The 24,855-nt window shown below is 45.7% G+C and overlaps 1 protein-coding gene across 2 annotated transcripts in view; it reads right to left on the bottom strand.

Annotated features, from left to right (window-relative positions):
- The window catches only part of ACKR3 (atypical chemokine receptor 3), a 31,078-nt gene extending 8,582 nt beyond the window's left edge, over nt 1–22,496 (bottom strand). Inside the window, exon 1 of one of the 2 annotated variants that reach the window (XM_075318936.1) lies at nt 22,356–22,496. In XM_075318936.1, coding sequence (XP_075175051.1) covers nt 22,356–22,363 — 8 coding nt within the window. In that variant the 5' untranslated portion in view covers nt 22,364–22,496. Of the gene's footprint in view, nt 1–22,063; nt 22,329–22,355 lie in introns of those variants that run through there. The other variant, XM_075318937.1, reaches the window with a different exon arrangement.
- Nucleotides 22,497–24,855: the final 2,359 nt, after the last annotated feature.

Here is a 24,855-nt window from a genome sequence, read left to right as displayed (position 1 = left end):
ATTTAAGGGGATTTTGTAACAAAAAGTATAGACATTGGACAATAAAAATATACATAACGAAGCATTAATATTATTTTGACATTGATAAATATTAAACTCCTCTAAATTTTTTTTTTCCTTATTATTAACCCCATAGTGATTTCCAGCGTAGAAATAGGCAAACCTGTAAGTTTATATAGGGAAAAAGGGTAATGTGACCAGCATAAAGTTTCCATGGAAAGTTGTAAAATCCAATTTCTTTGAATGACTAAAAGCATCCAGTATGGTACAGAGCATGAAAGGGAAGAAAAAAAAAAAAAATAACCGGCAACGCGTTTCTGGTCCTTAATCACTGCAATGGAAACTTTGTGCTGATCATTGGACATTTTGGAGTTCATGATGGTGATCTAGGATCAGGAGAGCTGATATCTGGCCACTGTCTGTGAGGTTATCTCTAACAATCTCTGCCAATTTCCATCAGTGATACCCTCTGTCCTGTGTGCCCATTGGATTAGGACATTAAAGGGGATATGGACCCTTAATAGTGACAGGTTAAGAGACATCACCTCTGTGTACACATACACACAATTGTCCATTAGGCTCAATACTATGAAAGGGATCCCTCTAATTAAAAAGCTTTGTAGTGAAGATTGAATAAATGAAAGGTTAAATGGTTTGAAACACCTCATATGTGCCTACAAACAGTTTCTAAAAAAAAAAAAAAAAAAATGTATAATATATATATATATATATATATATATATATATATATATATATATATATATATATATATATATATATATATATATATATATATATATATATATATATATTTTAATGTGTATATATGTATGTGTGTGCGTGTGTGTAATTATATTACATATATATAAATATATATATTACACACACACACACACGTAAATATATTATATATATGCACATATACACACACACACGTTTATTTTTTCTTCACTATTCTTTTTGGGGGTCAAAAAATGCTGTAAGTAAATATTGGCTGGACGTCATTGGATACAAGTTATGAGCCACAGGGAACACAGATTTTTTTTACGCGACTTTAAAAACGCAGCACGTGTTAGGTTTTCTTTCTGCCACTTTCAGTTTCCACCTATATGAGAAAAAAAAATACCTTAGTAAAGGGTGCTTTACACGCTGCGTCATCGCTAGCGATCTCGTTAACGATGTAACACGCCAGATTGCACATGCGATCTGCCGAGGTCGCACATAGGTTACATGCTGTAGCGAGATCGCACTTGCGATCTCGGCACGATCTGGCGTGTTACGTCGCTAACGAGATCGCTAGCGATGTCGCAGCGTGTAAAGTACCTTTTAGTCCTAATTCAGTTGTCAAGAGTTTTGGTTTTTTTTTCACTAGGTCTTGGTGTGGAGCGTCGGCCATTGTTGCTATGATTTTGTCCCTGTGGGGTGGTGTGACCTAGAGTCATGGGGACTTGGCCTTGCAGCATGGGTGCTGTGGGGCACCGGGGCACCCACCCTGATTGTGCACTGCTGCTGCAGCTGTAGTAGTTGCCACATTGCGCCGCCGCATCTTTATTAACAGGACTTTGGACACTGGTACAAAAAGAAAAAAAAAATAGAATAAGCAATCAATATGAGTGTGGCGCCCTGGACTAGCCAGGTCGTCACAGGTAACACACAAACACCCCCACCCCCACCAGACAGTAACATTAGCCAAACACAAAACCCTTGTTGCCTCCCTCCAGGGTCTAATGTCCACACCAGGTGGGGCGGAGTCAAGCGGTTGGCCCCACCCACCGAGGAGTTCACAGGCCTGGAGGCGGGAAAAGTGACAGATCGAGTTTGGAGTTTGAAGTGTGAGGAGTAAACACTTGGGTGTCTGGGTTTGTGGCCCAGGCACTGACAACAAGGTTGGCAGATGGTGGTGGCTGTCTGCAGGAGTGGTGAATCGACGCGGAACCGTAGGACCGACCGGGGAGCGAAGTGAAGCCAGCACACACAGGCAGGGCCATCGGACCCCGACCAGGCTTGGAGCCGCTGACAATCGTCAAATCCGAGTGTGACCGGAACCCCAGGGGTTTCCTAACAGCCAAAGACCCGTTAGAAGGCAACCGCCCAAACCGTGAGGGTATGCAGCTACCGCCTAAGGCTAGAGACCCAAGGGCCAGCGCCTGCGGGCAAACGGGCTCCTCCGGCATCCATACACCAGGGAGCGGACTACAGTTGGGGATCCATCGTAGTCAAACAAGTACACAAAAGGTGCAGGGAAAGACAGCCGCCATCACCTGTCCGGGGAGAGACACTGCAGTTGGCTGCGGGACCCGTCCATCCAGCAGTTTGGTTTACCGAGGACTTTGTGCATCTCTTACTGAGTGAGTACACCCGTGCCATCCGGCACCCTGCAGCCCTGCACCTCACCATCCCTGCCTCCCCGTCACACCACCGGGCCCCAGGACCACCGACCCCTACCAACGGAGGGGGAAAACAACATCCCAGCTGCTCCCCACCATCGCTCCCGGGATCCCCGTCACCAACAGCGGTGGTGCCCATCTTCACCACAACCCGTGGGTGGCGTCACGGACTAAATCCCCCAAACCAACCACCCTTTTCACTCACAGGCGAGGAGCGCCGCTCGAGTCCCCGGATCCGGCCCACCGCTCGAGCCACCGAGCAGCCGCAGCAGCGCTGGACCCGAGCGTTAGCGAGCGCGCAGCAGCGATGGCGTCCTCCCTGCCGGCGACATGAGCGTTGGAGATAAGTCATCAGACACTCCAACCGATCAACTGAAAAACTGCTCAGCACAGCAGCGCCACCCAATGCTTAGTGGTTACTGTCGGGTACTGCACTCTCTCATTCACTGCTGTACCTCGCTAAGTTCTGGCTGCAGTCAGAGCCCTTTTTAAGATGATTCATGATTGGGCAGGGTGTCAGACCCCCAGTGATCTCACACTCATGGCCTAATCTATCGACAGCTCTCCCACCCCCCAATTTATACTTTTTGTGCCTCCCCTATTTCCTCATAGACTGTGAGCTTACGAGCAGGGCCCTCACTCCTCCTGGTATCTGAATTGTGTCATTCTGTAATGTCTCATATTGTCTGTACATGTCCCCTCTGAATTGTAAAGTGCTGGGAAAATGTTTGGGGCTATATAAATAAAAATTATAATAATTATTATAGCTCATCTGCACGTCAGCTCCAAACCACTTTTTGTAAAAAAAAAAAAAAAAAACGAAGGTCCTTAAAAATGTGCACAGACTCAGGTGGTGTTTCTAAAACAAATTTTTTTTCGATAAAACAAAAAAAAAAATGCAAGTCAACAAAATGGTGTATGACGCACCTAAAGCAGCAGATCCATACTCATCAGGATCAGTTTTATGTGAAGGCGTATATACGGAATGTACAGTTAAATTATATGAAGCCCCAGTTGTGGACCATTACTAATTAACCCATTACTTGTCAGCCAGATGCACAACAAGCTACTCAAAATACCGAGAAATGACAGGGAACATACAGAAAACCATTAGGACGACCTCTATAATTCAGCATCTTTCTTCTGAACCCGCTACTTGTTCACATATGTTTCACATGTGGTTTCATCATGAAACTAGAGGAATGTAAAGGTTTTCATTACATATAAATCTACTGTAGAGGGCGGATCAGTGGAAAATCCTAAACGGCGCTCTAGAAAATTAAAATTTCCATTCTAAATGGCAATTAGTCACCTTGGCTGAACTCAAAAAAAAAAAAATGTTGCTTCCACTACAATCCCACAGAGGTCAGGTCACAAATCTATGAGCTTCTATAAAAAAAATGGACTTGTACATTGCAGAAATTAAGGTAAAAAATGCTTCCAGAATTAGGCCTTAAGGCTTTTTTATAGTTTTCACAGATCGAACATAGATCCATTGTACTTCATGGGGCCGTCCACATTTCAGTATATTTTTCTTGCATATAAGTAGGGGAGGTGCGTTCGGCGTCACCACGATGTCACTAAGCGGCCGGCCAATAGAAGCGGAGGGGCGGAGATGAGCGGGACGTAACATCCCGTCCACCTCCTTCCTTCCTCATTGCCGGCGGACGCAGGTAAGGTCAGGTTCCTCGTTCCTGCGGTGTCACACATAGCAATGTGCGCTGCCACAGGAACGACAAACAACATCGTACCTGCAGCTGCAACGATAATTGGGAATAGACCCCCATGTCACCGATTAGCGATTTTGAACGTTTTTGCAATGATTCAAAATCGCTCATAGGTGTCACACGCAATGACATCGCGAACGCAGCCGTATGTGCGTCACAAATTCCGTGACCCCAACGACATCGCTTTAGCGATGTCGTAGCGTGTAAAGCGGCCCTTCGGCCCCCTTCACACAACCGTGAAAAAACACTGACGTTTTGCATGGACTGTGTTGAAGGTATGTATGGCCCTCCGTGTGCCGTGATTTTGGCACACTAGTGTTCACAGTGTGTTATTCACGATAGCACACAGAGCAGTTACTTTTTACTCACCAGTCCCAGTCACTGCTGTCCCTGGTGCTGAAGTGTCCGACGCTGCTGCTTCCGGGTCTGCGGTGTAGTGAATATTCATGAGCATAATGAGCAGGCCCAGAAGTGACAGCAGCGCGAGAGACAGGTGAGAATAGAAAATAATTTAATTTCAAAGACATTTTTTTTTTCCAGTACGTGTCAGACTGATGCCACACGGATCACATCAGTATATGGTTCGTGTGACATCAGTGCTTCCGGAGAAAAACGGACTGGTCTCTGTGCTGAACACAGACACGCGTGGGCAGCACACGGACACACGAGAAAACAGGGATGTGTGCCAGAGACCCCTCGAGCCACCTCGGATCCGGATCCGAGCAGTTCCGCTGACACGGGGGCGGTACATTACCTAAGGCCCCGCTTCACTTTCAACATTGAAAACTGCATGGATAATGCAGAACTTGAATCATCAGTGCAGTTTCTGCTTGTAATTGCTGGGGATTGTTATGGGGGGTGGAGGCCCTGGGCAATTTCCCAATACTTCCCCCTCCAATGCTGGACCTGCGCTTCCAGGGGCAATTGATATAGGATCCGACTTATTAGGACTGACGTTCTGCAAGCCATTATTAACGAAAGGGCTCGCTGGAGTAAGATATGTCTCATACACCAAGACACACGCGAGGTCATAAATTAGGTACATTACAACTGCCATGAGCTTCTGTTTTTCCAGTACATTTCTGGCCTAATTTATTATGTTTCTCCAACATTTCTGGCCTAATTTAGTCCAGTAATGTCATAAAATCTGATAGGGTTGTCAGAGAAGCTTGGCCACACCTCGGCCCACTTTGGCAAAGCTGGTGAGGACTGGAGTAAAAATAATCAAAGTTACAAATTAGTCACAGAATTCTGGTGTAAAGAATTTAATGAATCGGGCTTTAAGTGATTAAAGAAAATGCCATCAGTTTTTTCAGAAACTGTAAGAAACTTCCATGATAATCAATTAACAATGGTCTGTATTACTGTTACTAATTGCCAGAAGATATATACTGCCGTGTTTTCCCAGTTAATGGTTTATACCTTTACATCTCTTCAGGCAAAACACAACATATGGGATTGGGAGGAGAGTTTAGAAAGGTTAAAAGCAAAGGACAGATTTTAACACTTCTCTTCAAAGTCTCTTACCTGCCATGCTGCCTGCTGATAAATCATTACAAAAGGTGATGGTGGCAAACCTCTCAGCTTCTCCTGCGCCCTGACCGGCAGGGGCCCTTCCTATCTGTGCACCCCGAGGCCGAGAAGCTGCCACCAGCTCGGTGCGATTCTTCAACGCTTTGTTTTCTCAGCCCCATCTTCTCTCTCTACAATGAGGCTTTCAGCGACTCCTAAAAACACAACTGTGTCTTCTCTCAGCTATGACGACCTATTATTATATAACAGGATGCCGGTTACAAGAATGTGGATGTTTCAGTTCCTGAAAATATTCTCTCAGTAATTATATGACAAGCCTCCCTGTATACATCCAGGTGCAGTCACATATATTACATTGACATACAATGGAAGCAGCTGTCCGCGAGGATAATCGCTCACAAATCAGGGAGCATTACACACTGTAGAGAATAGAGATGGGCAGATTTATTCAAGTGGAATTTAATTAATAGGTTCTCCACTACTAGGACATCCCCTTCTGATTCCATGTTTCCCCCAGGTAAAATAAAACCTATACTCTAACGTTCCAGCGCGGTTTCAGCTTTTAGACCCCCATACACATTAAGTAGAGGTCAGCTGAACAATTGTCCGGCTGACAGCCATCTCGCTCGACTCCACCTTACACAGAGATGCCCAGCTCGGTTGAGTGCTCCTGTTTTCTATGATAGAGCCACTGGCACATGCTTCTGGCATCAAATTATTCCATTGGGAACAATGCTGGCCATTCAATCTTTATTTCCCCTCTGACATCACCTACTATGGACACTCAGGAGGAACATATTTACATTAGATAATTGGACAATTCCATTGATATTGATGGCTTCAGATGATTCCAGTCTATGGCGGCCTTTACAGAGTAAAATCTGCAAGAGTTGACATGATGTGCCATGAGTTCTTCAACGATTTATAAATAAGTCAACAGATTTGCAAGATTTGAAGAAAAAGTGCTGTGATCAACCTGATTAAATGAGGGCTAGGTTTTGTTGCAAGAAAAAAAGTCCCTAGAACTAGTATCCCGAGCTCTGCTCCTCCTCACCGCACAACAGCCAATTGTCATTTTTCAATGGGCCCCATAAATGCTTAATTGAGCTGCATAGTGCAATGAGAAAAAGCCAGGACTGCCTGCCCGGAAGGGGCTCAAGGGAGGGCAAAATGACTGAGGAGGAATGCTAGGCCCGAGGGATAGCAAGGGGTTTAAGGTGTAGGGCATTTAGTGCGGGAAGAAGTAGGAGGTGGAGTTATAGGGGCTGTGGGGTCTTGTAATTGGTCATTATAGGGGAGTATATAGGGCTGGGTTATGGGATGGAATGGGATGGTCAGTTGCTACCTGGCCGAGGTCCAGAATCGTCCCGCCCTATTTCGTGGACTTCTGGAGATTGACATGCAGAGAAGAAGAGGATTACCTTGTCGCAGCAGTCGGAGGAAAGGAGGGGGGTATTTGAAGTCGGTGGATGGCACAAAAAGCGGGGGGAACCCAGTGCAGGAATGGGTTACCCCTGGTGGTGCAATGGTATGGTTGTTTAAGGTGGGTCCCTGCTGTGCTGGGTCACAGCGGGACAGTGGTTGGGCAACACTCAGCTGGGTATCCTCAAGTCGCTGTGGTGCGGCTGAGGGCACGTGGTGGAGATGGTGTTGCAATCATGTACAATGGGACTCTTCACTTAACCAGCAGCAAAGGAGGGGGGATATGTGTGGCGCCCCAGGACCTGGTCGCCACAACAGCATTGCCCTCCCAAAGGGTTAATGCTGAGCCTGGAGGTAATTGGGAGATCTATTGGCCAGTAAGTTAACACCCAACACAGTTCTCCCTCCGGCCAGCAGGGGGAGCTCTGAACCTGGAACTTCAGGGAGCATTCCTTAAGTCTGGCTGGAGGGAGGAAGTAGTGGTTAGTCTGTAGACAGGAGTGAAGGAGGACAGATGCAGAGTAGTGCTGCCTTGTAGAACTGGGCCCCAGAGCTGGGATAGCTTGGCCCAGTGAAGCAAGAGGTGCAGAGAGGCACAGCAGAGACTCGGACATCGGAGTCTGTGGTTGCCAGGGCATAAAATCCATCCCTGGTAGCTGAATCCGGAGGGCAGGAGAGCTGCAAGCCCCCTGGCCCAGAAGCAATCTGAAGGTACAGCTGCATTCTAAGGGCCCGGTGTGGACTCCAGCAGAGAAGCACCAGAGAGGGCCTGCGCAGTCTACCACACAGAAACAGGGACGAACAACCAGTCCCAGCAGCAAGAGGGCAATTGCGAACTCAAAGTGCAGTGTCCTAAAACAGCAGAGGAAGATAGGGAGTAGGCCTCATACTCAACTGGCCAAAGATCACCCCAGGCACTTCCAGGCCGGCCGGACCATCTTTACCATCTGTGACGGTCTCCCTGGACTAAAACTTCTGCAGAGTAAAAGAGGAGAAGGTAAAGAGACTACTGTTTGTGCCTGGTTCTTTCATTGCTTGTCGGCCCTGCACCGTGTTAGTCACACAACACCATAGACTTCCACAAGCACCAACTGTGTCCCGGGGTACCGCTCCACCTGTGGGGAGCAGTATCACCATTGCTGCCACTTCATCACCCCGGAGGCCTTACACAGCAGCGGCGGCTTAATAGCCGCATACCACAGGTGGCGCCACGAACACAAACTTAAAGTCGTCAGCCACATATTCTACTGACACCCACCAGGGCCACGGAGCCGGGCCCAGCCACCACTGACGTCCCCCGGACTAGTCAGGCCCGGCACCGGGTGTCCCATAGCCCTGGGGTGGGCGAGTCATATGTTTTATGGAATTATTACTATGTTTATAGATAAAATGTTATTGATTATTTTGGTGATAATAGATGGGGCTGCTGTCGCATTTTACATCCAATGTCACGTGTGTCGCCCACCTGCAGCAGCCACCTCAGGGACGCCACAGGGTCTTCACTTGGTTATTTCTGGCAACAGGTATGTGGGTTTTGTATATGTAAAGGAGTCGTGACGCCACTCACGGTTTGCGGTCAGGGTTATGGGTGACCGCCACTGCAGGTTTAACGAGCGTCTGGGGCTGATTGAGTCTGTAGTCGGATGGTGTGGCCTCCCGTGAGTGAGGCTGGCCCCAGGGGCTTAGGTGGGTAGAACAACAGGTCCCAGAATAAGTCAGTCTCAGGTACCCGGGCGATGCTGAGATTAAACCAGGAGAAACCAGGTATCCTTTAGGCCGGTCTAAGGGTAACCGTTAACTCGCCTTCCTAGCACTTCTTGTTTCGGATAACTCCTGACTTGAAGTACCGTGGGATTCATCCAGGGAAGTCGCTGCTGCCTTATCTCCCCTTTTTGGCCCGTTTGCCGGCAGCGTGGACCAAGGAAGATGGCTCCAGGCTCGATCCTCCTTATGGGCCCCGTCGTTGCTGCTGAGGCTCGGACACTGGATGGTTGGTGAGGGCCTTGTAGTTCCCCTCACCGGCAGGTTTAGCAGTTCAATAAATGGACGTCTACTCTAGGGACCTGTACCTCGTGTGCATGCCTAGTCACCAGGAGTCCCCGTACTCGACCGACTGACTCCCTCAGCGTCTTTCTGACTGACCTATTGGTAACCGTACTCCCCCGCTAACGGCTACTTCACGTGCAGGGTCTGACTAGCGTGTCCGCGCGCCTGCGTCCCTTAGCAACCACACTCACTGCTATCAGACTGGCTCTCCTCCTACTTTCCTGACAGCCACTGCAACCTTAGCTCCCAGCCCCTCCCCTACACCCCTTGATGAGATATGGAGGCAAGCCCCCTCTTGGGTCTGCCCAAGGGTCCCCTCTCAAGGTGTGGGAGACCTGGTTGCTATGGGTCTGTGCGTACACACCCTATGCCAGACTTCGGAATTACCTGGAAGCACTGCCCCAGCATGGGTGCAGTATTCAGTGGTGCCTGACCAAGTCAGGGGCGCCACATCACGCAGTCTGTGTGTCTTATTTTAAGTTAAGAAATTGGAAAAGGTGGGCTTTTCGTGTTAGGGTCAGTACGGTTAGGTGAAGCCGGCAGTCAGACTTTCCTAGAACTTTTCAAGAACATGGGGCTCTGGATTCTGGAGATTGCAATGGTCCCACCAGTGGGACAATCTTATATTTCTTGCCTATCCTGTGGATACCAAATATTTTTCATGGGATAATTCCTTTCAGTGTGAACATGCTCCTATTTCGCGTATACCAAGTTATGCTCTGAGTCTTTTTTTTGTCTACATGTGTAAACAGGCAATCAAATGACCGCCGATTTGTAAACACTAACTGGTCGCTCTGTTTAAAATGGATTTTGACCATTTCAACATCAAAATGACAGAATAACTGATCTATGGAGTGGGTGTATGTGCCAGGTCCCTACTCTTAATTGTTAGGAAGAAGACATCTGCATACAAACCAATGGTAAACACCATTACTCCATGTCAATCTCCTTGTAACATGTGCCCGCGTTGACAATAAGGATTTGAGGTCAGGTGGGTTTCCAGCTTCTCTTGTAACTTAACTCTCCATGCTTCAGGACAATGAGGTCAAGATTATGATTGGCTTCGGGACAATAGAAATCTGATCTGAGAAAAACAGGTAGGTATGATCAAATTGTGTAATTTACCTTCAAAAGAGGCCCAGATAAACAGGTTTACCCAAATTAGATTAAGTGAAGGTTAGTGTATTGTCAGATTACAGTCTTCCTGAGAAGCACAATGGATCTTGGGGATTTATCACAGTAGGGAATACGGACTAATTTGGGAGAGTTGGTTTTTAATTTCTTTGTGCATAAGCAGGGGGTATGTTCTCCTCTTGTATACATCAAGGCCATAGTGCAGAATTGGTAAAAGTCACCTGGATAAGAATAGTAGATTAGGGCACTGAGATTGATTCAAGAGTAACAGATAGGAGGGGTCCCGGGTCCAGTGAGCCCAACAATCGATCAATGAATCCCCAAAAACTGCTCAGCTCTGCAGAGAGGAGAGAAAGTAGAGATATGAAGCTCTGAGCAGTTCTATCCACTGAAACACTGACTTTTCAGGGATCTATTGAGTGATTGTTACTGAGGGTCCAGGTCGGTCCTGAGTAGAGAAGAGTGAACCCATGGAAGTTCAGTTTGGAGGCTGCAGCCGAATCGTACCTCCACTGGTTTGAACTTGACCTGAACCCCAATGGAAGTCACTAATTGGCAGTTCAAGTCTATGTCCATATGCAGCCAGCCATAAACAGATCACTTCCGGGGGCGAGTGGGTGGTGGGATTTTTCCCACTTTCTTTGATTGCACACTACTGATCACGCTGTTACCCCCAGTGTGAGCCATTCAAACACTGCAAGCGGCTCGCACCAAGCACAGCGATGCTCGTGATGCTCGCGTGAGTGGTCAGCATACATAAAGCATCCAAACTCAAGTCGGTGCTTGGCCAGAAAACTGAATATCGGGTCACTCCTCTCTAGTTCCAAGATCCCACTCTATAAGCTGGCCATCGACCGTGCCTCCCAAATATAAAAATACATATCCCAATTTGAGTTGCCCTTTAATTGAAAAACAAAATGTGACATGCTTTAATACAAGAGTCAAGAATATGGCTAAACCATACTAATGCCTCCCTCAACTGTCATGTGAGACTCTGTAAACCATAATACCATTTTTAAAAAGGTCTTGTTGTTCAGGAGCTTGCATTTTGGAGTAATAATATGAAGGTTAAAAATTTCTCATTTTCATGTTAGTGGTCATAAATATTAAGCCGCTTGTTCACATCGGAGATTGGAACACTCACTACTAAAGAGGTTATTATTTGCCCAAATTTAGTAGGAATAAGAAAAAAAAAACAAGTTTAGTTTATGTTCTTCTGCCAAGCTTTTTCTTCAGACCATTATTAAAGGGAACCTGTGAGGCCCTGTATGCACCCAGAGCCACGAGCAGTTCTAGGTGCATATTGCTAATCCCTGCCTAACTGTCCCTGTCTATAGTAGCATAGATAAAGAGATCTTTAAAAAAAGTATTTCTAAAGATTCTTTATTGTATGCTAAGGAGGCCATGGACTAGTCACCTGGGCGTTAGTTCCCTTGGCTAGTTGTCCCCCTTAGCATGTAATCACACCCCTGTGGGTGTGCTAGCATGCTAATGAATGTGCAGCAGGACGCATGCAGTTACGCTGCGGTGCAGAAGGCAGTGTAACTGCATGCAATACGCACACATGGGCACATAGCCTAACGAGTATAAATGGAAGTCAATGGGAAGCTTTAGCTTTTTCTGGATGACCCTAAATGGAGGGCTGGTGGAGGGGGTGAGGGCAGGAAAAAAAAATAGATATTCACTGTAATTGATGGAAACTGCCCTCAAATGGAATGAGAAGAGCATGGGGGAAGACACCTGGATGCATCTCGGACTCCAAGGTCTGCTGGGAACAATGTTGTCAAAGTATTAGTCCATTTTTATGGACTGACAAAACTAAAATATAATGGATTTTAAGGAAAAACTGTATAATGACTTTTGTATAAAGCAAAATAAAAATAAAAAAAAGTTGCCTCCTCCACTCCCTGGCAAACATTAGAAGGAAGAAGAACTGCAATACACCCTGTATTACACATTATGGAGGACCTCATACACAGGGGTGGACATATCATTGGGGCAATCTGTACAGTCACAAGGGGCCCAGGAGGTAATGTGGCTCCTTTCTACCTCCAAAGCAGGTGGATTTGTGCATTTTGATGAATTACTGGACTAAAAGGGCCCATATACTGATTTTCCACATGGTGTCTGCCAGCGCTCATACACATTCTGTTTATGTACTATGTGCAAAGGCTGCCAAAAATTAGGAGGGGCTGCAATACAACCTGGAAGACACGTAGAGGAGGGCCTCAGAATATATATTTTTTCCCCATTATTAAGGAGTGGGACTCCTAGATTGGTAAAGCCTTTGCACTGTGTGCAAATGCTGCTAAAAATTATAAGGAGGGACTCATGGAAGATAGGACTCATGGATGAGCATGCTTGTGATCCTGAAGAAGGTGCAGTTTCACCTGATCCACGGCCTCAGTCTCTGAGTGTGCTATCAGCAGCACATCCACTTCCTCATCTCTTATTGCATGCCTTGTGCATTTTATATTAGGTGGATGATATAGGCCTGCAAAGTTTACTGTATTAATAGGGAACAGAATAGCTGTAACCCTGAGAAAGGATTTTTTGGTTTTAGGATGCAGCAGCAAGAACGGTAAAGGGTGCTTTACACGCTGTGACATTGCTAGCGATCTCATTAGCGATGTAACACGCCAGATCGCACATACGATTTGCCGAGATTGCACATGTGACCGGCGCTAAAAAACTGACCTATGTGCGATCTCGGCAAATCTTATCTGCAATCTGGCGTGTCACATCGCTAACGAGATCGCTAGCGATGTCGCAGTGTGTAAAGCACCCTTAAGGCTTTAATCCATTTCCCCTCCTGCAGCAGCTATCCTGCTTCTCACTTGCGAGTTTCTCGCAGTAGAGCAATGCGAGAAAATCTCGCATTGGAATCGGACTGAGAAAAAAATCGCAGCATGCTGCTTTTTTGCGAGTTTCTACTGCGAGTTTCTCCAATGCAAGTCTATGGGAGCGTGTAAAAAATCGGATGTCACGGGACGGCACTCACACCATCCTAGTGACATCCGATTTTCTAAATACATTTCTCGCATGTTTCCTAAAACACTGGAAACGAGCGATGTCTCCCAATGTCTGTCAATCACTATTCTCTGTCAGTCACTATTCTCTGTCAGTCGGTCTCTCCCTCTCGGTCTCTATTCTCTCTCTGTCGGTCCGTAACTATCTCTGTCCCTCTCTCACAGTCTGTCGGTCATTTTCCCCTCCTCTCCGGCGCGGCGCTGCACGGCATTCTCACTGCTGCGGCGGCTTTTACTATTTTGAAAAAGCCGGCCGCTCATTAAACAATCTCGTATTCCCGGCTTTCCCCGCCCACAGGCGCCTATGATTGGTTGCAGTGAGACACGCCCCCACGCTGAGTGACAGGTGTCTCACTGCACCCAATCACAGCAGCCGGTGGGCGGGTCTATACTGTGCAGTGAAATAAATAAATAAATAATTAAAAAAAATGGCGTGCGGTCCCCCCCAATTTTAATACCAGCCAGATAAAGCTGTGTCGCCCGGGGACCAGGGGTACTCAGATCCGGGCCACGAGGTCACTTCTGTGGGTATCACGGTGGCGTGACCCGGTCTGTGATCCCAGGCTCCACAGTATAAAGGGATTTGGTAAGGGAGATTTATATTGTCCGTGACGCCACCCACGGTTGTGGTGATTGGGACACCACCGCTGCTCTGGACGGGGATCCCGGGAGTGATGGTATGGAGCAGCTAGATGTTAGTTCTCCCCTCCGTGGGTAGGGGGTTGGTTGTCCCGGGGCCCGGTGATGGGGTAAGCAGGGAGCAGGGCGCAGTGCTGCAGTGCAGTGCCCGAGGGCACGGGTGTACTCACAAGTAAGTCACACGGAGTCACTGATAAACTAGGAATTGCCGGTATCCGCAGCCTTCGGTACGGGGGTGTTAGTGTCCCACACACGGTGCAGCAGCCCTTGTTGTTCTTTCCCTGCAGCCAGGTGCGTTTCTCTCCACTCTCTTCCTCTTTCTCCTCAGCCGGGAACGGGGAGTCCACTCCCCTGTAGTGATCCGGGTCACCCAGGTACCGAGGGGCCACCGCCCTGCTCCGGCTACCTCTGGCCCCTTCCTCACTACAGCCTGTCCTGGCCCTCTCGGAGCACGCTTTGCTTTCAGCCTGGGAGCTACAGCTCCAGGCTCCACTTCTGTCTCCTCTCCAAACACTCTGCTCCAGCCCCTCCCCTCTGCTCTGCTTTTCTCCTACCCTGGGGGATGTGGTTTGTCTTGCTGCATCGGTGTGGGATCAGATTACCAAGGAGGATTAACTCTTTCTGTGACAACCTGGCTGTGCCAGGGCGTCACAAAGCCATACGGCTGAAGGCTGGTATTCTCAGGATGGGGAGCTCCACGTTATGGGGAGCCCCCCAGCCTAACAATATCAGCCAGCAGCCGCCCAGAATTGCCGCATACATTATATGCGACAGTTCTGGGACTGTACCCGGCTCTTCCCGATTTGCCCTGGTGCGTTGGCAAATCGGGGTAATAAGGAGTTAATGGCAGCCCATAGCTGCCACTAAATCCTAGATTAATCATGTCAGACGTCTATGAGACACCCTCCATGATTAATCTGTAAATTACAGTAAATAAACACACACACACACACACACACACACACATGAAAAAATCCTTTATTAGAAATAAAAAACACAAACACATTCCCTCATTACCAATTTAATAAGCCCCAAAAAGCCCTCCATATCCGGCGTACTCCACGGACCTCCAGCGTCGCTTCCAGCATGAAGGTGACAGGAGCTGCAGAAGACACCGCGGCTCCGGTCACCTCCAAGCAGCAACTGAGGTGAGTAGCGCGATCAGCTGAGCTGTCACTGAGGTTACCCACTGTCACTGTTGGAGGATCCAGCGGTGGCCGCGATTAACTTCAGTGACAGCTCAACTGATCGCACTACTCACCTCAGTTGCTGCTTGGAGGTGACCGGAGCGGCGGTGTCTTCTGCAGCTCCTGTCACCTTCATGCTGGAAGCGACGCTGGAGATCCGTGGAGTACGCCGGATATGGAGGGCTTTTTGGGGCTTATTAAATTGGAAATGAGGGAATGTTTTTATTTCTAATAAAGGATTTTTTCATGTGTGTGTGTTTATTTACTGTAATTTACAGATTAATCATGGAGGGTGTCTCATAGACGCCTGACATGATTTATCTAGGATTTAGTGGCAGCTATGGGCTGCCATTAACTCCTTATAACCCCGATTTGCCAACGCACCAGGGCAAATCGGGAAGAGCCGGGTACAGTCCAAGAACTGTCGCATATAATGTATGCGGCAATTTTGGGCAGCTGCTGGCTGATATTGTTAGGCTGGGGGGCTCCCCATAACGTGGAGCTCCCCATCCTGAGAATACCAGCCTTCAGCCGTATGGCTTTATCTGGCTGGTATTAAAATTGGGGGGGACCGCACGCCATTTTTTTTTAATTATTTATTTATTTATTTCACTGCACAGTATAGACCCGCCCACCGGCTGCTGTGATTGGGTGCAGTGAGACACCTGTCACTCAGCGTGGGGGCGTGTCTCACTGCAACCAATCATAGGCACCTGTGGGCGGGGAAAGCAGGGAATACGAGATTGTTTAATGAGCGGCCGGCTTTTTCAAAATAGTAAAAGCCGCCGGAGCAGTGTGAACGCCGTGCAGCGCGGCGCCGGGGATCGGTGAGTATGAGAGAGGGCTGCTAACTTCAGTCACTCGGGGGATTAGTGGTCACCGGTGAGCCCTTCACTGGTGACCGCTAATCAGGACGCGGCACAGACAGAGCCGCAGCATGACAATGAAGTCGGGTTAAGTTTACTCGAGTTCATGCTGATTGTGCGGCTCTGTCTGTGTCTGCTGTCATCTGCCATTCAGCTCTGCTATATGGCTGTCTGTCTGCTGTCAGCGGCCATGTAGCAGCGCTGAATGGCAGATGACATAGTAAAAAATACGCATTACACACGCATTACACACGCTAGTAAAATCATTAATTTATTCAGAAATAGCATCGCACTTGCGTTGCACTCGCACCTAACGTGAACTAAAATCAGCCGAGTTTTTTTCAGCCCAGTCGGACCGATTTTACTCGCATAGATGTGTTTCCACCCTTAAACTAAAATAATTTCATATGGAATTTCAATGTGCCTGTTTAGTCTTTTCCACTTAAAGTGTCAGCACAGAATCAGAAGGCCTCCGCACACACAAGATATATGGCCAAATCTGCCTACGCTATAATGTGCATGGGGCATGAGCTGGAGGCCAGGATGAACTGGGGCAGATCAGTGGATAGGAACGTGACGCTTAATATCACCAGTGCAAATACTTGTCGTTAAGCAGTGTATTCTTAGCAACCAGGTGTCAACAAGTTCAAAGTTGGATGTATGTCAGGAAAGAGCAGGTTCCCAGGAGAGCAGTCATCAAAGTCTGTGATATTGATCTGATTATTTTAAAAGTACCCTGTTTAGAGAACGTCTAATGTCCAACAAGGTGTGAAAAGACTATGATACATGTCGAAACTAATGCACTGGCACCGAGCTCGATGTGTGTGAACATCAAATAGATCAATGTTTTTTACTTTGGGCGGCACTGTGGCTCAGTGGTTAGCAATGCAGTATTACAGCGCTGGGGTCCTGGGTTCAAATCCCACATTTGCAAGGAGTTTGTATGTTCTCCCAATGTTTGTGTGGGTTTCCAAAGACACAGTGATTGGGACCTTGCTGATATATTTAAAGAGCCGTAGAATTAATGGCACTATATAAGCGAATAAGTATAATAGGATAAGTATATTTAAGCATTATTATATATCACACACACTAGCTGTAGTGCCCGGGATAGTAGCTGTCTCTCTCCCAGTCTCTGTCTTTCTTTGTCTGTGTCTATGTCTCTGTCTGTCTGTTTCTATCTCTCTGTCTGTATTTGTATCAGTTTGTGCCCGTCTGTCTCTGTCTGTCTGTCTTTTTCTGTCTCTCTCTATTGTCTCACCACCGACATCTTATTACCTCACACATAAGCGTCTTCTACTAACAGTTTATTTTGTTCCTATAGCAACCACTGACAGTTGCTAATAGCCTGTAGCTTCCACCTCCATTCAGTTTAACGGAGGCAGGATTTTGGAGAGTAACTAAAGCGCGGGGGTTACATTTTCCCATCATAACATAGTCTATGACGTTCCCTGGGTCATATGGGGAGTCTGTGCAAAATCCTTTAGCGGACATATATACACTGAGCTTTATATATTAGATAGATAGAGATTATATATATATATATATATATATATATATATATATATATATATATATACACACACATATACACACATATACACACACACACTTTACTGAAATGCACGCACAGCAATCAGCACCTACCATATCCATTTTGTCAGGAGGTAATCGGCAATTTCATTTTTTGCACTTGTTGCTTTGCAACATAAATTCCCGAGGACAAACTTTAAAAAGTGGGAATGTCCATGTAGGATACAATGGGAAGAATTGTTACCAGTGATTGTGTAATGGGAGACAGAACTATGGAAAATCTTACATCTATCTGCAACATTAGGTATCTCAACCGACATGAACATGAGAAAAAAAAATATATAAATGACATTCCGTTTGTTTACACAAAAAGACACAATGAAATAGTAACTAAATTACTTCCCTGATAATGTTCCACATTTCCCTGACTCAGTTCCAATCTCTGTTAATCTCACTTCCACAGAGCTGGCTGCTTCTGAAAATGTCAGAAAATGCCCTTTAGAAACGATCCTCCCCGAAACTGGGGTAATAAGGCACCCTGGAGAGCTCTTTATTCCATGCACCTCATAGAAGGCCAGCAGCTATTCTGTGCCTGTCCCCTGCTGTCTCCCTCTCTCACTCCCTCTCATTTCTTTCCCTTTTTCATCAGCTTAGATTCCTGCCTCTCCCCTTTCACATTCCTCTTTCCTGTTATTTTATTTCAGAATTTAAAAGACAAACTCCATCTCCTTTCTCATAATTCTTCGTGCTCTCTGAAGTTAGAAATTGGTCTTGTCAGGATGACCTGAAGATTCTAGAGGACTTCAGGATCATACACTCCAAGAAGCTTAGTAGCAGAACTGCGGGGCTGATACTTGGAAGATTCATGGTCCTGTCCTACTAATTTAACATTTTATTCATTTTATTTAAAAACGTGCAATTAATTATGGTTCTGTGATCAATCTTATACCTTTTGTCCTTCATGGCCTGGATGAATGGTAAAACCAATAATAGGGTGTGTGCTCAAAAGTGTCCAATCTACCATATTCCAGACATCATATGACAGTGGTCGTCCCCGTGACAGGTGAGTGACGCAGGGTACAGTGCCCCCAACACCTTACACACCCTTTATATCAGACAATACTCTGTTTTATGACCCATATTTTCTCATTTTCTTCCCAATGCAATGAAAATATGACCCAAGATAATTCTCATGGTGCTGGGAACTCACAGATCTTTGGCAACAATTGATACTTTTGTTATAGGACAGGATGAGCTGTTCCTGCACTTCGCATCATTCTCTTAATATTTTATCCTAATCTTTCTGGTTATGTCAGGTCATCTAATTGGCTCTATCTGGAAAATTCACATCAAAGCCAGATCAGTATCTGGTGCTGTGCAGAATATAGATGATTCCAGACTTGTTAGTAATCCCAAAGCAATGTAAATCTTCCCACTTGCCAAATCACTTGCAGGTTGTCTTGTCAGCACCTTTGCTAAAAGAGCCCTGCACTATATTCCAAGTCAAACACACACGTTTCATTGAGGAATTAAATGGCAGAGATACATGCTGTGCGGTGTGACAGGAGCACATCCCTCCCTCCCTCCATTACCTGTGCAAATGTTTAGGAGCTCAGACAATAGATTCACTCTTTTCCCTTTAGGGTCAGTTCAAAGGCGGCTAATGAGACTACTACAAGGAATGGAAGGCCTCCCATATGATGAGAGGATGAAAAAGTTAGATATGTTTAGCTTAGAAAAAAGACGTCTCAGAGGAGATCTCATTTATATGTATAAGGCTATGTGCCCACGCTGCGGAAAATGCGCGGATTTTGCCACGGATTTCTCGCGGAAAAGCCGCGGATTTCCCAAAAATCTGCAGCTCAGGCACTTCCCAGCCATTTCTATGGCATTTTGGAAATGCTGTGCCCACGCTGCAGATTTCGTGCGGATTTTGATCCGGAAAAATCTGCAACATGTCAATTATTGTTGCGGATTTTCATCCGGATTTTTGCTTTAAAATTGGGGGAAAAAAAATCCGCGGCAATTCCGCGGTAAATCTGCGGCAAATCCACACCTTTGAAAAGGTGCGGATTTTGAGGGAAAGCTGCGGATTTTGATGCAGAAAAATCCGCAGCTACATTCTCCCGTGGACACATAGCCTTAATACATATGTGGTCAATATAAAGGACTAGCACATGACTTATTTCTTCCAAATACAATACTAAGGACCAGGGGGCAGTCACTGCGAGTGGAAGAAAAGTGATTCCTGCAGCTAAATAGGAAAGGGTTCTTTACAGTTAGAGCAGTGAGACTGTGGAATGCACTACCACAAGAGAGATACTATAACAGCTTTTAAAAAAAGGGCTGGATGATTTCCTCAGTACACACAACATCATTGTTATAAATGACAAAATGTTTAATTGGTGGAGGAAGGTTGTACTAGATTGACCTAGGTCTTTTTTTCAACCTATGTAACTCCTTCATTCACTACGTTACCTGTTCAAATGATTATAGGAACACTCACAATGGACTTACTATTTTTACCTTTAAACCTTTCCTTGCCAACATATCCAATACCACAAGTAAATGGTTTAGAAGGGTTAAACCCAAACAAGTTAGAACTAACCCGTTAATATTTGCTTGTAACTATCACACAACAGTGTATACTGTGACTTTTACGCTAAGTCCTGGACTTAGACAACAGTTGATCCAAGTATTGGAACACAAAGGGGGCAATGTTTAAGGCTGAGTTCACATGTTCAGTACTCATCTATTACAACATACAGAATTGCAAAGTTATGAAAAAGTTGAGGTTTTATTGATTAGTGACATTTTTTATTGCAGAGCATCATAGGAGGAGTTCACTTATCCTGTAATGTTAGAATGGATCCATTGGCAAAATGTTTTGCAAATACCACTTTTTTGTCTGTTAAAATAACTGATTTCTGCCTCATCCGGGGTTTTTTTGTTTGTTTTTTTAATATTTGAGTCCATAGAAAACGGATCCGTTAACAGATTGTTATTTAACGTCCATTTGAAATGGATCCTATAAGAAAAAAAAAAGATGCAAGAAAAATGGATGGTTAAATACCAATCAGTTGACAAATCTGTCCTCCATAGACTCCAATGTAAAAAAAAGTAAAAAAAGAAAAAAGAAAAAAAACTGATCCGGACGAAATCTATTATTTGATAACGGACAAAAAAAAAAAGTTGTGTTTGCAGAACTTTTTTTTCCAAGGGATATGTTCTAATAGAGGAGTACAGGACAGGTGATCTCAGCAATGAAAAATGTCAATCAAAACTATCAATAAAACGGCAACTCTTTAGTAACTTTGCAATTCTTTATGAGATGTTTTACAACTTTGTTAGTAAATGTTTAAAGTTTTGGAAGGGTCTGCATAAGTTATTTTCTACATACATTTCCAGATATTTGCTATGGCAATAGAGGAAAAAAAAAAAACAAAAAAAAAACTAATAATAATTTTATTAAATAATAATAATAAAAAAAAACCATATTCTATCACATCCCTCCCTATAATGCACATCTAAATGAATCAGGTAATTAAGGAGCACCACAATCTTCTGGGCAGGAAGAAAGCAGAGCTCTATAAGGTACCAGAAGAAGCTAGGACCACAAAGTGACCAATCAATAAAGTGACAGCATCTACAAGGATTCTGTATAGGAACCATGATCAGGCGCAATGTCACATGTCAGAAAATAAAAAAAAATACATTGAATGTAATCATTACTGTTAATGTAAAACCAATTTACACCTCAACAAAGTGTGAAAAGAGCTCAAATTAATAAGGAGTTGCAAAAGTTTGTGTCATTGAGTTTCTGTTATAAAGGATATGCACAGACAGAGGATACATAGGTCTGATTTGTCTCTATTTTTATCCTCTTATATTTATTCAATTTACTAAAAGGATTCCAAAGTTCAAGCTGAGACTACAAAGGTAAAAAGGCGCTTCACTGACCAAAGCGGGGCTCACAATGGCCAACAAATGGCCACTGGGTGACCGGAGATCCCACGGGTCAGGACACACAGTGCAGACGTCAGCACAATCCAGACATCAGACATGGGCAGAGATTTATCAATAAAAAGGAATATCCTACAATTTATAGGTACAAATGTATATGGCAGGTGTAAAGGCAATCAAAATAACTAAGCAGTAAATAAATAAATAAATCTTCAGCATGTGAATGTATCTTTGTATCACACTGGATGACACACACTTCTATATACTTGTGGATGACTGTGGGAAGTGACAAGTGGGAAATACAGAAAACAAATGAGAACACGTGGAGCAGCACTGAAGAAACAGAATATAATATTATATTATTATTTATTATTATTATTAATTATTATTATTATTATTGGCAGCTTTAAAGGACACGTTACTACAAGAAAGTCTGCGCCTCATCCAGGTGATAATGAATCCTGTCTTCCACCATAAATTATCTTTATAAAAAAAATATATAGTAATTAAAAATAAATAAATAAATAAAGTGGTGCTCCCTGTCCATGCTGCATGGCAGAGCTCTGCCTGGTGCTGGGAGTAGCCCCGTTTGCTTACCCTGCTCCTGGTCTGGAGGGCGCACACTGCTGCTCGCACTTCTCTGAATACTTGGAGTTCGCCGCTTGTTCCACCTCTTTATATAAGATCAGGGCAGCGCGCCGCCAGGGGGCGCTCCGGGGGAGGTCGGGCAGAGGCTGGCACAGAGCACGTCACTGGGGACAGTCCGCGGGAGGGTCACGGGGGCAGTGACGGTGATCAGAGCTGCACAGACACGGGGGCAGCCCCGGAATAAGCTGCATTTACTCTGTAGGATAAGAAGTTTTAGGGGTTTTTTTTTCTGTTTCTCTACCGTTCCATTATCCAGGTCAGATCCCAGCCTTTATCTCCTCCGTTCCTCCAGCCTCCTCCTGTGAAGCGCCTTCTCCCTGGTGCAGTACTCCTCTCCTCAGCAGGTGCAGCCTTCTCCAGCTCCTCAGGTATTTTAGGCTTCCTGAGTTCTTTCTGATGTAGACTTCTCCAGATCCTCCTCCCCAGCTTTCTTGAGTCCTCCGCAGAAGCAGCCTCTCCCAGCTTTCCTAAAATAACACCTAACCTTCAGAGTCCTCAGTCTCTGCAGACTTCCCCAGCAGTCCAAGGTACATAAACCAGTTGTTTGTTTGTTTTCTTTTTTTTTTACTCTGTGCAGCTTTCCCAGGTCCACTACCCAGCTTTCCTGAGTCCTTCACTGATGCAACCTTTCCCAGCTGAACCACCCAGCCAAGTCCCCCGCTGAAGCTAACGTTTCCTAGTTTTCTGCTGAAGCCACCTCTCCCAGTTTTCACAGGTGAACCACCCAATTTTCTCAAGTCCTCTGTTGAAGCTACCTCTCCTACGGTAGCTTTCCCAGGTCCACCACCCAGCTTTCCGGAGTCCTCCACTAATGCAGCCCTTCCCAAGTCCTCCACTGAAGCCAGCTTTCCCTAGTCTTCTGCTCAAGCGAGCTTTCCAGAGGTGAACCACCCAGTTTTTCTGAATCTACTGCTAAAGCCACCTCCCAGCTTTACCAGGTCCACCACCACCCAGCTTTCCTTAGTCTTCTATTGAAGCCACCTTTCCCAGGTCCACCACCCCACTTTCCTGAGTCCTACACTGATGCAACCTCTCCCAGCTTTCCCAATTCCTCTGCTGATGCAACCTTTCCCAGGTAAAGCACCCAGCCCTTCCCTAGTTCTTCTCAGAAGCCATCTCTCCCAACTTTCCATAGTCATAATTTGATGCAATGTCTCCCAGCTTTCTCAGGTCCACTACCCAGCTTTCCCAATGCCTCTGCTCATACAACCTTTACCAGATGAACCACTCAGCTTTCCTGAGTCCTCCACTGAAGCCACCTCTCGCAGATACACCACCCAACTTTTGTGATTCCTTGGCCTGTGCAGCATTTCCCTGCTTTCTTGAGTCTAGGCAGCTTTCCTAGGTCCAACTACCTGATTTTCTCAAGTTCCTCCCCAGATTTCCCAGGGCCACCACACAGCTTCCCAAGTTCTTTGCAGCAATCTTTCCTAGGTTTCCCCAGCTTTCCTTAGTCCTCTGCTGATTCAGCTTTTCCTGGTTCACCACCCAACTTTCCCAACTTCTGTCATTTACAATAAACTCACATTGACCTTGTGTAACATGCTTTCCTGTAACTGAGGCTGTTCTGGCCTTTGATATGTAAATGTTCTATACCAGTGAATGTAATGAGACAGTTGTAGGGAGTGGAGGAAGTTCACAGCGCAGGACTACACAGCGAGCCAGGAGAGGACGGGACGGGACAGTCCCTGAATGTACAGGGCTCAGTAGTTTTAGGGAATTTTTTGTCTTGGTTTTTGTTCATCAATAGTAAACTACTCAATGACGTGCGGTCAGATATCAGTATCCCCCCCCCCCCCATATACTGCCCGGCTTTGCGATTAACCACCACCTCTACGAAAGCAGCTTTCCTCAACTTTCCCAGTCCCATCACACATCTCACAGAGTTCTCCGCTCATGCATCTTTATCCAGCTTTTCAGTCCTCTGATGAAACAACCGCTCTCAGGTGCACCACCCAACTTTCCAGAGTCCCCGACCAGTGCTGCCTTTCCCGGATGTTCCCTCAAGCTTTCCAGGGCATCTTTCCCATTTACATCCTCCAGACTCCGAGTCCTCCTCCAGCTTTTCCTGGTTTACTAATCCCATCTTCTGACTTCTCTCTTTACTTGCATTGATTTTGGTTATTAATATTGACATGTAAATGTAGCAGTGTATGCAATCTACCCCAGACCGGTCACCGCTCGCTCCCCTCTTGTCTACGCGGTGGATATTTGATATTTCTTACTTCTTTGTCAATTTCAGTAGTCAGTGATACTATATATACCCGCACCTTCCAGCATCGAAAGATCTGAAAAAGAGGGACGCATCGCGGTGCTCAGCGGAAAATACTCCTAACATCGCCCAGTAATTCTGTGGACCCCCTGAGAGTGTCCATAGTGAGGCTTCTACTGTTCCCATCTACACAGCTATAAAAAAAAAACAAAACAAAACTCAGATGTGTTGTGATAAATTGGAAGGTTTTTTTTAAACTTGTCGCCTGGATTAACCTTTTGTCCTTTGCAACGTCTGGGATCCTCCGCACTCTACTCTACTATAGTGTTCCCACACGGAATGATTCTTCTTTGATGTTCCCTTATACAGTATGAGGCCCCTAAATATTATGCCCCCCCCCCACAGTATAATGCCCCCCACACAGTATGGTGTCCATAGGAAAAAGAAGGTATCCAGCATCCAGTTCCGATTAATATTAAAAATTATATTTTATTAAAAAATCATTAAAATAATTCCATAGTTCCTTGTT

The sequence above is a fragment of the Anomaloglossus baeobatrachus genome, chromosome 7 (genome assembly GCF_048569485.1).
Source record: "Anomaloglossus baeobatrachus isolate aAnoBae1 chromosome 7, aAnoBae1.hap1, whole genome shotgun sequence".
In the NCBI taxonomy this organism is placed as follows: domain Eukaryota; kingdom Metazoa; phylum Chordata; class Amphibia; order Anura; family Aromobatidae; genus Anomaloglossus; species Anomaloglossus baeobatrachus.
The sequence above is the reverse complement of the archived record's forward strand: the minus strand, read 5'-3'. Positions and strand labels throughout refer to the sequence as shown.